The sequence below is a fragment of the Rattus norvegicus genome, chromosome 5 (assembly GCF_021556685.1).
Source record: "Rattus norvegicus strain SHRSP/BbbUtx chromosome 5, alternate assembly SHRSP_T2T, whole genome shotgun sequence".
Taxonomy (NCBI): domain Eukaryota; kingdom Metazoa; phylum Chordata; class Mammalia; order Rodentia; family Muridae; genus Rattus; species Rattus norvegicus.
In genome coordinates, this window is record NC_141538.1 from 125,599,752 (window position 1) to 125,616,687 (window position 16,936).

The 16,936-nt window shown below is 44.4% G+C and overlaps 1 protein-coding gene across 4 annotated transcripts in view; it reads left to right on the top strand.

The window, feature by feature from the left end:
* Fyb2 (FYN binding protein 2) overlaps positions 1-16,936 on the top strand; it is a 116,814-nt gene that overhangs the window by 27,357 nt on the left and 72,521 nt on the right. For all 4 annotated transcript variants that reach the window (NM_001431228.1, NM_001431229.1, XM_087550533.1 and 1 more), the window contains 3 exon segments: positions 6,048-6,789; positions 9,730-9,888; positions 11,913-11,946. In NM_001431228.1, the coding sequence (NP_001418157.1) occupies positions 6,048-6,789; positions 9,730-9,888; positions 11,913-11,946 (935 nt within the window).

The following is a 16,936-nucleotide window of genomic DNA, read 5'->3' on the forward strand; positions in this document are numbered from 1 at the left end:
ATGGCACAGTAATCACACCTGCATGGTGGGGCTGGTAGAGATCAATCAAGACTATGCATCAGGGTTCGTGATGAGGCTGAGGACGGAACATATGCCTGTCAGATGTGTCCTGTGCCCAGGAGCACAAGAGCAGTGCACTTATAGTCTCAGGGGTGAACGTGACCCTAAATCTAGGCTGTGTGAATCAGTTCCTGGGTTGATCTTCTGTGACCTGGAGGGATGCACTAGGCTTTCTGTGCTTGGTATCTGTCTGCCCCTGGGAAACCAACAGAGGTGAACTGGTACTCAGATCAGCGTGTGGATGTGGACATGTGGGAGAAGCATCTGCCTCCTGTGTTATCACTGCTGTTAACGCTCCACGAGTCTATAAAATAAAAGGTGAATGAGAGACACCTGCTGTTCTCCAAGTTTGGCTAAACGGAGACATCATAATATCACATGCAGGGAACTGGCCTTAGAAGTGTTTGACCCTGGTGGCCTCATCCTTCTGAAGTGGCACTTACTTCTGTTTATGGTGTCTGGTTGCCCCTCCTTTCTGTGGTGGAGATAAGCCTCTTCTGTTTAGAGGACATTACACCTTTCATCTTTGATTGTCCCCACAATAGCTCAGGCATGGCTTTGCAGCTCTCCTGGTCCATCTAGAACAGAAGTGCCCAGGACAGTTTCCAAAACTATTTTTAGGGTGACCTGCTGACATTATAGAGGACTGGTTTTCTCTGTGGGTGTTCAAAGCTGACCTCACAACGATGGTGCAAGAAAACTTTAAAATTCTACAGTTCCCATTCACGTGTTGTATGGACCTGCTAACTTTTCCAAGCGTGCGTTCTCTGGTTCATCGATTCACCACAGACTTTGTGAACAAGGGAGCTAGAGGTAGGCTGAGATAAGTAAGACTCTGTGTGTCTGTAACATCTAGATTCTGAAAGGCTTGTAAATCTTCATCGATTCACTATTTTTTTTTTTATTGAGCGGCTGTTTAAGATAAATATTCTTCCAGGCTCTTACGTTACATTGCAGGAGTGATCAAAAACTAAAACACAAGCAGGGGCCTGCTTTCATGGAGTCTCCACTCTGACTGAGGGAGGTGGACAGTATGCTGGGTGCTCAGCGCTGCTGTGGAGCAAAGCATAACAGTGTGTGTCAGCACTTTTCACTGCAGATCACCTGATCTGTTGTTCCTGGTCTAACAGCAAAGGGTTCATTATAGGTTCCTTTGGGAATTACCAAGAGCACTAGGAAGAGTGTCATATTCTACACCCATGGACATTACACATCCTGGCAACCTCTGCCACACTTGGCTCCCAAAAGATAGGCTCTGGTACCCATCTCCCTCACCGGTGCTTGGAAACTTGGATGCCTCTGCTTGGAAAATTTCAGCATAGAGACTACCTGGAAATTTACGTCTGACCTTTGCAGCCTCTGCTTGAAGGGCAGGTTCACTGCACCAAGCTGGATGAGTCAAGCTACATTCAGGAGAAGGCAGGCAGAGGGAGTGAAGGTGATGTTGCTGGTTTGCAGAGACGCGGACAGGGTATCTGTTGTAAATTGTGTTTGGCTCCTCGGTGGGAGAGCCACCCGTCCTGCTCCCTGCACTTAAGATGGTTGCCTCAGGCACTCTGAGAAGACCGACTTTATAGCCTCACCCTCTGACCCTGGGAGCAGTTGTGAGTGGAATTCTTTGCTCTTCCGTCAGCAGCAGGCTGCTCCACACTTCTAGGCCCATGGTTCTTGTTCTCTGGATACCCTTTTCCTGTTCATGCTCCGTTGGTGTCGCCTCCAGGAAGCTTTCTTTGTAACTCCATTGCAGCACAAGCCTCTATTCCTGTGTATGTGACAGTCTACTGTATTACACTGGTGTGGTCCACAGGTGGCCGTTTCCCTTATTTCATGCGTCTGACTAGGAACTAGTCTATGTGTCACTCTAACTTCAGTGTCTAGCTCCCAGAAGACAAAGCAATACACATCTTAAAGCAACATGAATCAGATTTGCTAATTTGAGGAATTAGGAGAAGGATGGGCATTCCAGGCAGAGGAAATCATACATTTGAAAGTCAAGCGCTGTGAGAGGGCTATGTATGCACTTGGATTTGGTGAGAAGCTGGGCAGCCTGCTTCTCACCAAAGGAGTGGCCGCAGTGATGGCAAACCAACAGGATAGGGCTTAGGAATGTCTTAGCTGATCAGAAAATGTACTGGAGCTGGTTTGAGAGCTCGAGAAAGCCAATTTGAAGGATTTTCAGCATGTGAGGGACTTACATAATCAGATTTGTGTTGTTAAACAGATTTGTCTAACAGCTGGGTAAATGAAGGATTAGAAGAACCCAGAGTCACAGTAAAGAGACCACAAAGAAGTCATTTCAAAATAATGAGAAAGGCTTTGAGGCGGTAGGAAGAGCAAGGAAACAGAGAACAGTTGCTGAAGAAGACAAGGTCACGGGGATGTGGGATCCATAAAAATGGGCTGCGGTTCTGGTCAGAAGGCTTTAACCCACTGTCAGCTCCCAGCCCATCCCCATGATGTCTATGTACCTCATGCTCTCAACTCTGAATTCTCAGAGGGTGATAAACTGTCCCAAGTCACACCTATTTCCCATGCATACCAGGAAGAAGAAGGCAGTGCAGTGCCGGAAGACGCTTTGGGGACCATTGAGGTGACACTCGCTATGGTACATGGCTGAGTGAAATAGTGGCCTCTCTGTGGTACCTCTGAAGATCAGATATGATGCCTCACGTTGCATGGCACCTACCCCGTTCTCTATCTAGCTCCTGCCTCTAAGCTTTTCTTGCGTGTTATACTTACAGGTTATGTCTCCCTACTATTAAACTACAATATCCAAGAGAAGAGCCTTTCAGTGTTGAAAACCGTATCTCGTCCACATAGTAGGCACTTAATGGACATTTATTGAAGAGGAAATGAGCTGAGCATTATCAGCTTTGCCCCACCTTGAAGCAGTGATCTTTGCACAGGCCCTTGGCTTAAAGGTTATCTAATGCACAATTCTGTTTTCTAATTTTTGCAAAATCATTTCTACAGAGATTAAATTTTACCAAGTAATAGCTTTTTGGCTCACATGGCTCCAGATAGTAAAGAAAAAAAATTATCACATTACTTCAAAACCATTAACCACTGGCTAGTTCACACCCATTTGGATGGCCAATACAAAAAAAAAGAGCTGGTGAGTATGTTGATAAATAAGAATCCTTGTGTCCCAATTGTGGGAATGTAAAATGATGTGATTGCCATGGAAACCAGTATGGAGATTTCTAACAGCTTAAAACCAGAAGTGTCATGTGATCCAGCAATCCAACACCTGGGAACATACCCATGAGAATTGAAAGCGGTGCATCAAAACAATGTTTGTACAGAGTTTTATAGAAGTCTAATACCCAGTAACTAAAAATATGCAAAGAACCTAGGTATATGACCCAGGCTAGCCTTGAGAGCAGATCCTCCTGCTTTGACCCACCAAGTGTGTGCCAGCTTGCCTGGCTGGAAGAAAGGAAATGTAACACTACATCATGGCTAATCCTTAAGGGCACTGCACTAAGTTAAATCGCCAGTCACTTAACCATACCAAGCTAAATAGCCAGACAAATGCTATATGTTTTTTCCATTCTTAAATACCCAGAAGAGTCAGACTCAAGAGTCAGAAAGTGACCTGGGAAGGGAAGACAGAGCTATTGTTTGAGGGATGTAGAGTCTCGTTTGTAAGATGAAGAGTACTGGAAATTGGTTGCACAGCAGCGTCAGTCCTTCTCATGGTGCTAAACTGAAATCTTTCAGTAGCTAAGGTCATGTATTTTATATTAAAAAATATTTACCATGACATATGTACATCTGTTATCTTGATCCTGAACAGTTATGAGAAATGCATGTCTATTCCCAGCCCCATCGACCACATTTCCTGCCTATATTATTTATGAGAACAGGTCCCCTTGAGTAGCCAAGGCTGGCCCTGAACTCCTAATCCTTCTGTCTCATCTGAATAAGTAAATACTACTCTATAGTAAGGAAAATAGGTTAGAATTACAAAAAGGATTTCATAAGGTACCTGGCTGGAGAAGGACTAGCCTGAGACATCACACTCAGGATCTCAGATTTCACTCCCAATACAGTCTTCTGCCATATCAGGAGAGAGGATGCATAGATGATTTACCTGGTCTGTTGACTAAAGTATAAGAAATGGACCACTGAGATTTGGAGAAAGAACTATAAGCAAGTGCTGGGCTGGAGGTGTTTAGTGATTTCAGAGGAAGAAAAACAACCATGGATATAGCATGAAATCCAGCTTGCAGCCACCTGCCTTTTGCAACGTGTCAACTTCCCTCCCTTCCTAAATCCATGGAGGGCAGGTGTGAGTCAACTGTAAACATGGTGAGGAAAGGGCACGCAGAGTTCCTGCAGCTGGCAAAATCCAAAGTCACTGCCATGGCAATGGCCTGTGTACATGCAAGTTACAAAAAAAAAAAAAAAGGGAAGAAGGGAGGGAGGGAAGAGGTGGGGAATGGGAGAGCAAGGGAGAGAGGGAGGAAGGGAGGGAGGGATGGAGGGAGAGAGAAAGAAAGGAAGGAGGGGAGGGAGGAAGGAGGGAGGAAGGGAGGGAAAGAGGAAGGGAAGAAGGAAGGAAGGGAGGGAGGGAGGGAGGGAGGGAGGAGGGAGGAAAGAAAGGAAAAAGGGGGGAAGGAAGGGGGAAGGAAGGGGGAAGGAAGGGAGGAAGGAGAAAAGAAAACTTGAAGCATGATCAGAAGATAATGGCTCTTTCTTTTTGAAATGATTCCATTAAATGTCTTCCTACCTCCCACGCAGGCAGAAGATGCCAGAATGCACTTACAAAAATAAATGAACTTTAAGAGGAGAAAGTGGGAACTCTAGTAGAAAAAGCATCACGCCTATTTGGCTAGATGAACGGCCAGATCACTCTGTAGTCCTGGACTCTCCCTCACTGTCCCCAACCCCGACCTTCTTGCTGCCCTAGACCTGAGCCACCATTACCAAGTGGTACGGTAGCTTTTCATTTGCTTGAGTTGACCTGATCTCCAAAGGAACCACTAACAGGAAAATATTATCTAGCTTCTTGCAGCGTTTCTTGATCACAGCCCTACTATGTGTTTGGCCCCATACTGGACACTTTCCATATAGTAGCCCCAACCCTTCTAGTGTTTGTAATATTAAGCGACTACATGTGACGTTAAGATAAGGTTGCTTATAGTATTTGGCTGGATTAGAGGAGGCAGAGTCAGAACTTGGATATAAGCCTCCCGAATTTGCTACTAACACAGTGTGAAATTCAGCAGCCAAGTTATAAAGAGATTTCAGGGCACCATGGAAGCAACTGGCCCTACCTGGTCTGCTAGAGGCAATCGCAATGGAGAAACGAACTCGAAATCAATCAGGAAGTGAAAGGAAACTTGACATGGAGATGGGAGTGTACAAGGAGGCCAGGATGGTAAGCAGGGCACGGTCTTCAGGTGGATTGTAAGCCATTCATCTGGTGTAAGACTGGTCATCTTTTAATTGTTTTATATGGAGATAAAGTTTCATTATTCTTTGAGCAAACAGAGACTATATTATGAAGACAGTTGCTTTATGCCAACACAGATTTTAACTAATTCTTTTAAAAGAAAGAAGCCATCCAAAGGTTTATCAGCCAGACATAGTGGTATGCGCTTTTAATGCCAGCACTCTGGAGACAGAGGCAAATATACCTCTGTAACCCTGGTTCACACAGAGTTTCAGGCCAGGCAGGGCTGCATACTGAGACCCTACTTTAACAAAACACCCAAAAGGTTTATGATCAATTGCTATGATTGTCTCTACTTGGTCCTTCCATGCAGTAAGAACATCCAGCACAGCCAAATTTAAGAGGAAGAAAATCATTAACGCTCATCTCACAGAGATGGCAGTAGCACCGTCTAACTCAGCTCACCTGGGGAGCAATGCTGTCACATCAGCCATTGGCGACATTTAACATGAACAAGGAAGCCAACTGATCACGCTAGATGTTTCCCCAGGGTAATTTGACTCTTTTGTTCTCCTTTGTGCTTTAGGAAGGAATAAGAAACTTCAAGGAACTTCGAGCCAAATTTCAAAAGCTCAATGCTGTACCTCTTTCAGGACCTATTAAGTTGCCAGCTGGTGTTTCTCGAAAAGACGGTAGAGGGTACACACAGCCAAGTCAGGATCCGGCTAATAGGAAGCACCTCTCATCCCACCACTATCGGACCCCATCTAATTCTTCTGCTGGACTGTCCCATCCTCTTAAAACCCAGAAAATAAAGTCGGCTCAGAGAGATGACGTTCAAAAGAGTTCCCTGGGAACTCCAGAAAACTCTACTGTGTATCCTGAAAGAAATTTCCAGAAAGCTGCCATGCCATTGGATGTGAATAAATCAAGATCTGAGACATCCAATGAGGAGAGAGGAATGACCCTCAGCAGCTTCAGATGCAAGCTTTGGAACTGGGAGAAAGTTTCATCTCAGAAGAGTGAAATGTCTCCAACTGCACTCCTTACCAATGGGAGGCTTAAGACCTTCCATCTCGAAGGGCACAAAACCATGGAGCTTGCTCAAGAAAAACCAGAGAAGAACCTGAAGACAACAGAAGCCCAGCCTCTTCCTCCCCAGAACCATTTGATGGCCCAGGGAAAATCACCCATAGCCTCTAAAGCCTCTAAAGGTTCACTTCCTCGGTATAGCAGGAAGCAAACAGAAAGCCCTGGCACTGAGGGGAGCCATGAGAGCAGCCCATGCCAACCTGTTTATGAGTGTGAACTTGTCAGCCTGGTTCCAGGTAAGAAACTGAGACTCCTTGGGACTGGGAGTGAGACCGTCATGTTTTCTCAGCCCAAGCCTGCAGACTTGAAGTGTATGTGGCTGGTGCAATAGAAATACAACTTGGCTGTGGTCAGCCTGTCCAAGTGTAGTGTTGGGTGTGAATAAGCGTTTAATTCTGAATTACGCCATGACAGTTTGGCTGAACCTGGACTTGAATCCCAGCTCTACCTGCCACAAGCTGTGTGAGTGTGATTTATAAACTTCTTAAAGCTTAGTATGTTCTGTGAATCGAATTCATCACCAGCCTTCTCTGAGTGGAATACATAGCTCAGAACTCAATTTTCTTTTTCAAAATTGCAACCTGGAAGGGACACTCCAGTCTTCTGTCCTTATTCTTTGCATCGAATCCACCAACTGGCTCTTTGACTCTACCTTAAAAGTATCTTTGGAACCCCTCAACTTCTGTCTCTGCCCCGGGCTGTAGTCTCTACCACACCTTTCTCTTACAGGGCCATTGCTAGTGGTCTCATCACTTCCATGCGGTTACTCCCTGTATTCTGTGTCCCTCCCCACAGACAGGGTGATCCTTTAAAATAACATGAATTGGGCATCATCACACTGTGCTCAAAATCTGCTCAACCATCCAACAGTGCCTCGCATAGCGATGCTTGCCTGTTTCTCTGTCCTTAGCTCTTATCCTTGCCTGCTTAGTCTTTAAATACAAGATGTTGGCTCCACCCCAGGTCTGAGCACTGTCAGTCATCTGTCAGGGTAATTCTTCTACAAGCTTCAGGGTGGCCAGGTGATGTCTTCCTCCCTTGTAGTCTCTGTCGTAGTGTCTGTCCCCTGCTCTGCCATCTCTGCTGTCCCTGTTACCCTTAGGCTTCCGGCAGTTCTTTGTTTTTTTTTCAGGTCACTTGCCTCAGCCCAGGAAACTGTCATACACTTGTTTGCCTTTATAAGAAGGAGATTTTCAGAAGATAAAACTTGCCTTCCTCAGCCCCTTACTCCCACAAAACAAGACCAGGTTGATGAAGTCTTCAACAAATATTTAGTGATTGAGTAGATCGATGGATGGATGGATGGATGAATGGATGGATGGATGGATGAATGGGTAGATGGATGGATGGATGGATGGATGGATGGATGATGGATGGATGGATGGATGATGGATGGATGGATGGGTTAATGGATGGATGGATGGATGGATGGATGGGTTAATGGGTAGATGGATGGATGGGTAGATGGGTAGATGGGTGGGTGGATGAACAGTTAGATGGCTTGATAGATAATGAACCAGCTACATACAGTTCTATGGCTTTTCCTTTTACTTAGAACAGAAACTAAACTATCTACTACAATCTTAACAATGTCTTTGCACATTAGTCCTTCCATCTCTGACTTCTCTTCCCCTAACTCACATGCCAGGTAGACCTCCAGAACTCTCTTCTTTGTTCTTTCTTTATTATTAATCTCCTCTTATGATAATAAAAATTCCTGAAAAGGAACTATGTTTGTTTCTGTTCTTGGTTCTAGCTCTAGCCCCCATGTTAAATCCTGGAATACAATAAAATAGGTTCTTAAGAAAGATGGGAAACAAGATGAATGAAAAGAAAGGTGTATGAGGAAAAGCGAAGAGTAGGTCATCTCCAGATAAAACTAGGGAGAGAGTTTAATGAGATAAACATGTAAATTAGCTTCACACAGTGCTGAGGGTTGGGAGAGACCACGAATCTAGTTAGAAAGTGATATTTCATTTTCACTGTGTCTCTCCTTTGTGAGATTAAGACTAAAATTCCCAACATTACAACAGTTGACTTACAGTTGACTCCTAAAGAGAGTGTTGTTTGACTGTGAGCTTCTGGAGACATGGCATCTCGTGAAAGGACAAGAAGGAAGCAGTCCCTTCCATCTCAGCTTGCGAAGGATACAACCTTCCCAGAGGCACATGCCCAACCCAGTCTACTTGTTTAGTCTTAGCACGGATGGCCTATATAAACAACTACTGTATTGTGTTAACCAAGAATGAACATGCTCTATTTATTAAAAACTTGTGTCCTTTTCTGCCAAGGAAAATCACATATACTTTTTACATATAATGGAATATTGGAGTTGTATTTATGAATACAGAAAGCAAAAATACAAACCATTGGGACTGCTTAGAAAACTCTAGTACACTGAACTCATATATTCTAACAACCTTGAAGCCAGAGCCCTGTAAATTCAGTGATTAATTTCAGATCAATTCAGAGATCTGCTTTATAGTCCTGTGCTATTTGCTCAGCCGGTACTCGAGGAGTCTTTCCAGTGAGTAATCATAGCCCTCCTTCTCTAACGTAGGCCCTGTGCTTCAAGCTAGGACAGCAGTGTCACCGAGTCCCACAAAAGGCCCACTAATGACCAAATTACTTACTAGATTCTTGGTTTTTCCCCAAGTATGCAGCAACCTGAGAAATACAGTAGAGTATGCAGATTTGAGGGTGGTTAGTCCTACCCTTGATTCCAGGAAAACTCAAGAGTGCTGTAGGGGATCTGCCACTGGAGCTCAGCCTTAAAATGAGAAGTGGAAATTAGGATGAAAGGAATCAGCGTCCCACAGTCAGGAGGAGCATACACAGAGTCTCGGAGATGAAAGACTCACAGAAAGCTTTTAAAGTCAGTAGTGGATCACCGAGAAGCCAGTGGCAAGAGTGGAAGATGTGTGTGCTAAAAGGTCGGGAAGCAGGACAGTGCCACTTGCTGATGAAAGAATCTGGAAATGTGAATCCAAATTGGACTGAAATAGCAGATCAATGACTGGGCCACATTGAAGATCAACAAGACAGTGACGTAAGTGGGTGTGTGTTGGGGTCAGAGTGTTCTCACGGTTGCATAGAGACTAGTCAGGAGGTCAGGCTGGTTAGTTTTACCCAACAAATGTAAATAATACCTTATATGTTTTCCGATTTGTACTCAGAAAAACCAGAGAGCCAGCATTGCCAGCTTCCCAAAACAAAGCCACTGCCTTCCATTGAGACCCTTGGTCCACCTCCCCCGAAGCCTTCGAAGCCCCCATTCGTGAACATCTATGCTTTCCCCAGGCAGCCAGCTGTTGTCTCCAAGTCCCTGAAAGAAGGTAAGAAGATGCACAGGGCCCACCCTCACTGGCCAGAGTCATAGGTGTCTGGACCACATATCCTGTCCATCTTCACCCCTCCCACATAGCACACTGCTCTTCCAAAGGGTTTGGGCAGTATCACTGCTGTTTGCACACACAGACTGTGGCAGCTTGCCTGTGATATGACACACAGGTAGAAATTGGCCCCTTCTTGCTCTTGAGCCAGTCCACTTCCCCCAAGAGAACTGCATTACGTCACTGAAAATCTGGCCAAGAGGAAAAAAATGAAAACTCTTTAAGTGAGGAGGCAGTGAACCTTTGTGTGCACTATAAACAGTCAGTGCGGGAGGAAGAAGAGTAAGGGAAGGGGGGAGAGTTGGTGTCAGCTTGACCTGACATATTTGCTCATCTCCCTCAGACTCCCATGACCTGTATCCTCTGTGGGATGCAAGGCATCCTTGGAAGACATTTTCCTGTGTTCTTTTGTCTCTTCCTCTGCTATTTAAAGGAACAGCTCTGTTCCTTTCTGTCCTTACACTGGTGTCATCATCCTGATTTCTTAAACACCTTTCCTTCTTCCTCCAATGAGCGAGAGGGGAAAGCACACTTCAAGGCTCTGTGCAGTGGGCGATGTGCTAATGTTTGCTTTACCACGCAGATGGTGTGGTAGCAGGGCTAATATGGGCTTTGATTGTTCATTTGTCTGCTTTGGGCAACCTCATAGTTGAATTTCCCTAACTCAGATGTAGATAGAATCTTTACATAATGTGTGGAAACATCGCCTGTCAATAAAAAAGCCTCTGGCCAATGAGCTGAGGCAGGAAATAGGAGGTGGGAATTCTGGCAGAAAGTGAGAGGGGGACTGGATTCTGAGAAATAGACACTGGAGATTCGCCCCAGAACGCTCATGGACGCAGTCACGTGAACCCAAGGAGAGGTAACTAGCCCTGTGACACTCGTAGAATAGAATAAGTGGCTAATTAAGTTATGAGCAAGTTGGCCTAAGCATTTATTCATAGATGAGACGTCTCAGAGTCGTTATGTCTGGAAACAAAGAGGTCATGTGGAAAAACACAAGGTTACGGATGGCTTTAGCTACACTTAGTGCCTCTCATAATGAAACCAGCATCAGAATCACCTAAGTTTAAAAAAAAACAAAAAACAAAAAACTCAATCCTAGAGCTTCTCATTCTGAGGGAGACTGAACACATTCCTTTTGAGCAGGTAGTGGCATGCTGGTACGTGCATATCGAGAACATGCACTACAGGCCACCATCAACTTTACCTTTTTAAGAAAAGTCCACGCGCAGAGACAGAGCTCTCCTAAGTGTGTGCTGGTAATGTGGCAGTTCCTCACCGGAGAAGACTAAGTGACTGATTCCCCCTCTGACCCCACCCCCACCCCCGAGCACGCACCTTGTTGTTTTTTTCCAGACAGGACATCTCTGTGTAGCTCAGGCAGTCTCTGAACTCAGATGCCTTCTTCCTGCATGCTGGGATTAAAGGTTTCTGCCTCCATGCCTGGCTGTGATCTTTATAAATGTTGAAGAGCTCAGGTTTCAGACTATGGCCACAAAAGGGAAGATGACTGTCTAGAACCAGACGCTAAGTCTCCTGTAATAAAACAGGCGTTTTGGATCTCAGCTCCGCACCAGCAGCTGCTTCAGGTTGAGCATGGTGGTCAGGGAGCCTCCTTTTCTGTCCTGCGAGGTGGGAACTGTGGTACCTCTGAAAATGTGAAATTCTTGTGAGAAATTGTTCTGACCATACTTGGCACCCTGCACATGCTTAGTGTATCTGAGTGTCCTTCAGAACACAGGGCGAGTGGTTCTCTTTGCCAGTCCGTGTGATAAAAATGAGCAATTAAGAGATTGAACCCTGGGTTCCTACCCCTATGGAGGTCAAAGTGCCCATAAATAGTATATAGGTATGTGCTTCTGTTTAGCAATAGGCAGTCCTTAGGGTAACCAGGGTGGAAGCATCATTCGCTTTAACCAGACTGCTACCAACACCTTCTTTTCCTCTGCCTCTTGCTTTTGCAGTGACTACGAAGGAGAGCCCCCTGCCTCCGGACAAGTGAGTACCTGTTCCTCTCCTGTGGGAGAGTACAGCCCACTGGGGTAGGGTGGGGGGGAGGGACCCATTGGCCTTCTCAAGCACAGGCAAGTTGCTCAAAACCAGTATGCATATCCCCCAGAAAGGCTGCAGGGAAAAGAAAAACAGACTTACAAAGCAAACAGGAATTTCTCGTTTCAAATAAATAAAGATGCATTTAACTTCTGTGCTGATGTTAAGTTGGAAATGTCATCCTCTGAGGTACTTAGTACTTCTTCATTGTACAAGTGGATTTAGTAAATTAAAACATTGGCCTTTTTAGGTATAAATCAAATAAGAGGCTAAAGAGTGCTTTGGGCAGCTCTGATATTAGGCGTTGGAAATGGGATAAAAAATGTTCTATTTTTGGTGCCCCCTCCTGAGAATTTCACTACAGAGAGGTCAGGTCATTAATTCACTCAGCCAAATAATATCTCTTGAGCCCTCTGAAGGGACCTGGCCTGAGCGGCCTAGTTTTCGTGTGTTTGCTTAGGAGCTGCAAAGTTGCTTCCACAGCCCTCATTGTAAGGCCTCAGATGCCCAGCTTCAGAAATGTTCTACTCTCCGGGGTCATGATTCCTGTCTTGATGTAGCTAAACCATTTTGACTAAGCCTCACTTCCCTCCTAGAGATGTTCTTGGCAAGGACAGACAGTCTTCAGAGGGGAAGTGTACAAACAAACACAAGCCATCAGCTGATCACAGTGTTCAAGCATGCAGTCTGAAATAGAGGATGCATATGAGTCAGAGATCGCACCAACGAGAGAACAGTACATTTTCCTCAGTGGGGACCAGGAAGTCTTAAGAGAAGTACTCCTCCATTGCAACATTAGTAACCCTTAGTAAAAGCAGAGTTTTAGTACGGCAAGTCCTTGGGGACAGCCATTATGGCCTCTAGACTAACTCCTGTGTTTGCAGACCATTAGTGATGCTGGCTGGAGTTGCTCAACGTCTGCAGCTCTGGAAGCTGGCTGATGGAGAACTGCTTCTAGGACTGGGTACTTAGACTTAGCACTGACCATCATCAGAAGACAGAAATGTCCCCTTCTTGGTGGCAGCAGACAAGCAAGACAGTAGCGTGAACACTCACGTTTCCCAGCCTTTACCAGGTCTCTTTCACTAAGGATAAAAAATTGTTCAAAACACTTCATCGGCCAAGTCCAGAGTCAGTCTGGAGGAGCACTGAAGACTCACATGCCAAAGGAAAGGGGTTGAGGGAAGGGTAATAGAGATGTTGGTCCAATCAACCCATTAGTGCCAAGTTGAGTGTTGAGGATGAATGTTTGCTCCATATAATATAGTGAAGAAATGCTACAAGAGGAGACTGGATGTGTGACATAAACACTCTTGTTTGTGGAACAATAGAGTCATGTGAAATCAGAATGTGGACAGTATAAAACATCTACACGGGACTGTAGAGCGGACAGGAGCATTGTGAAGCATCTTGTATACTCAAGGATTGTGGAGGTGGCCTTGTTCGACCAGGCTCTGCCTGGGTTGTGCTAGACATAATTCATATGCTCAGGAAATCCCTAGTTGAATGTCCATTTGAGAGCTGTGCGTCGGATGGGCCAGTGCAGCTACGTGCTACGTACAACTATGTGAAAGAGACAATAATGTAGATGGCTGTAGCTGTGGTTCACAGTGGCCACTCTGTGATCACAGGCACAGAGTGACAGCTGAAGTGGCAGTGAACCGCTGCAGTACTCAGTCAGCCTCGTCTCATGACTGCCATTCTGGAAACATCTCAGGATGCATGGAACTATACTGGGTACATTGTACTAAATGAAGATTTCTCTAGCATTTTAACCATAGCAGCAGCAAGTCATTCCGCACTGAGAGCTGTGAGGGGCCCGTTGGGAGACTGTTTCCTGTGTGGCACTCTCTTCTTATAGGATGTGTGAAGGCAGTTTTGACAATTCTTCCTTCTCACACTGGCTTTAGAATACACCTCCATCTGAACTGGGGTTTTGTTATATGTGAATTATGATATAGGCACATATGATAAGAAAGAGATAAAACAGGCCATGTGACTCAGGTGGCTTCATGGAAGAGGAACTAACTTGAAGAATAACCTACACAATAAGCAGGAGGTAGGTAGGTAGGTCTACATTTCATTTTTTTGATGATACCATAAGATAGATAGCAGAGTGTTCCTCCTGGGACTAACCATGTCCAGACATATTGATGGGTGGATGTTGTGGTTTGCCCTAGAGTTATCTGTATTTTGATGCTAATTCCACTGCGCCAAGGACAGCTGCCTAGTCAAGTACTCAGGACTCAGGTGACTTTAACAGAACCTTCTCCCCATTGAATATATAAAATACAGGTGAGGGGCAGGTACAAGGTAGAAGGAGACCTGTCATTGGAGGAGAAGGAAGGATGGGTGGGAGAGAAGTTTGAAAGAAGAGAAGGAGACTGGAATGGAGAGGAGAAAGAGACAGGGGAGAGAGGGCAAGAAGCCATGGCAGGTGACGTTAAGATTCCACTCTGCGTGTTTACAGGTTGTTATTAATGTTCTTAAGGGATAGATGGTACTGGGCTTTGTATATTTAGGTGAACAATTATATCTTACCAATTGGGTCAAAGGTTATTGTGTTGTGTGTTCTTTTATGTGACGGGTTGAGTGTAGCAAAGTGTGCGGCAGCAGGAGACACTGGGCCGCCGTGGAGTTGGGAATGTGTTTCCGCCAAGATATCTAGCAGATACCTGGGGCACTGCAGTGTGACCTAGCGGGGATAAAAGACAACCCTACTTTTTTTATTTTTAATATTTTTACAACAATTGGATGGCTTGATGAACAGTCAAGATAGAAGTATAATGAGATATGACAGCACATGCTTGGAATCCAAACACTAAGAAGGCTGAGGCAGGAGAATAGACACACATTCAGGGACAGTCAAGGCTACATAGTGAGACCCTGTCTCAAAAAAAAAAAAAAAAAGAAAAGAAAAAAAAAGAAAAACCCAACCCCACCCCCCAAAAAAAACCCAAAATGGAAAACAATGTGTTGAACATAGGCAGCAATAAAGAGAAGTAAACAGACCAAACCATCCTGATACAGAAAAAATAATTGATATGTTTAGTATAAAATACAATCAGCCATCTGGGTTCTGATCTATAAATTCGAATAAGCCGTAGGTGAAAAAAATTGGAAAAAAATTCTGCCTGCTGAGTATCTAAAGCCATTCTTGTCCTCGTTCTCTGAGCATATGGTGTAACAGTTATTTGCACAGCACTGAAGCCACACTAGACATGCTAATAAGAGAGAGGTGAGGTAAGTGTGTGGGAGGGGAGTATAGGTTCTGTGTACACACTAAGCATTTTATAAAGCACTGTGGGCATCCACAGCCTTTCTTGTTTGCATGGATACTAGAAGCAATTCCCTATAGATACTAGGGGGCAGGCAACTGTATATTAAATACCATGATAAGAAGTTTGGACTTTGTCTTGTCAATGACAAGTCAGATGTAGCTTGAACACATAACTGTCATAATGCCCAAAAGCCTTAGATACAATTTCCATGGAAACTGGTGCTTGCTAGAGAAGAATATCTCCCTTGTTCAAGTGCTAACCTTCAATACAGATATTAGATTTAGGCATAAATTTATGGTAATGGGGAAAATACCTTGAAATTTCCTGATATAGCCAGGCATGGAATTAATGAGATCTGGGCTTTGAATCCCAGCACTACCACTTAGTATTTGGAATACTGAACATGCTTTAACCTCTGCAAACCTGCTTCCGTTCTTGTCTAATGGTTAAATGAGATAAGGGTTGTAAAGTGTTTATTACAGTGTCTGAGACAGTAGCTTACTTGGCTATTACATAACAGACCCAAAGATAAGAACAATGCATGAACCCTATTTCCAAACATCTATCACTGGAGAACTCAGTAGCTAGAATACTCAGTACCTGTTTTTCTTTGTTAAACCCTATTTTAATTCACCTAAAATGTATTTCTCCAGCATGTTTGGTATACTGAGCACACTTTAAGTCTTTCAAATTACTCTGGTGTAAAATTGGCCTCCATACTCCAATTCAACCATTTATACCATCTAAACTTGATTCTTATGTATAATAGACAGGAGTTTAATCCCCCTTCTCAGGACAGCGCTTAAAGCAGAGAATTGCAGTTTCTCAAAGTAAAAACACGTCTTGCTTTCAGTCATTATTGATGAAGTTATTGTATTTTTGCTGCATTAGAGGACATGGAAAACACACTGTAATTATTTTGCTAAGAACCCAAGGCCATCAAAGGCAGCCATCTTCCCTGTGTTAAACCTGAAACACAATGCTGTATAACACAAGTGCTTCTGGAGTCAGAGCAGTATAAGTTCAAGTCCCTCTTCCACAGTTAAGAAAAGTACCAGTGTGCCAGAGCTTTGTCATTCACAACCGCAAATAGACGCGTGATAGTAGTCCATTCATTGTGTTATGGAGACCAGTGTGTAAATATAAGCAGGATATAGATGATGCCCAGTGAGCCTTAGCTACTTCTCCCACACTTGAACTCACCATCCTTGTTGCTTCTGAAACATCAATATCCCGTTAGCGCCCAACAGTGATAGAGGTCTTTAGACGATGCTCCTTCCCATCACTCTTTCGTGCAGACCAGGCTGGCTGGCATCCCTCTTGGATCAGCAGTTAGAGCTTGTGTGAACAAAGAAGGCTGGTCCCTGGGTAACAGTTAGCTTTAGGTTGCCGTCAGGACTTAGCAGGGTTGGTTGATGTTTTATTCATGAGCTACAAATATGGCTTTCTCCCATTAAAAAATGGCAGAGGGTAATCCTGATTCAGGGAATGTCTGAGTTAGATGAGAGGGAGTAGAGAGAGTATTTACTTCAGAAGTAGGAAAAAATGCCCACATATGGGGCCTCAGAAGAGCCTGCAAGTGTGTTCGTAGAAGTCTACCACTTGACTCTTGTGTGTTTGTGTGTGTGTGTGTGTGTGTGTGTTTTGAAGAAAGTCCT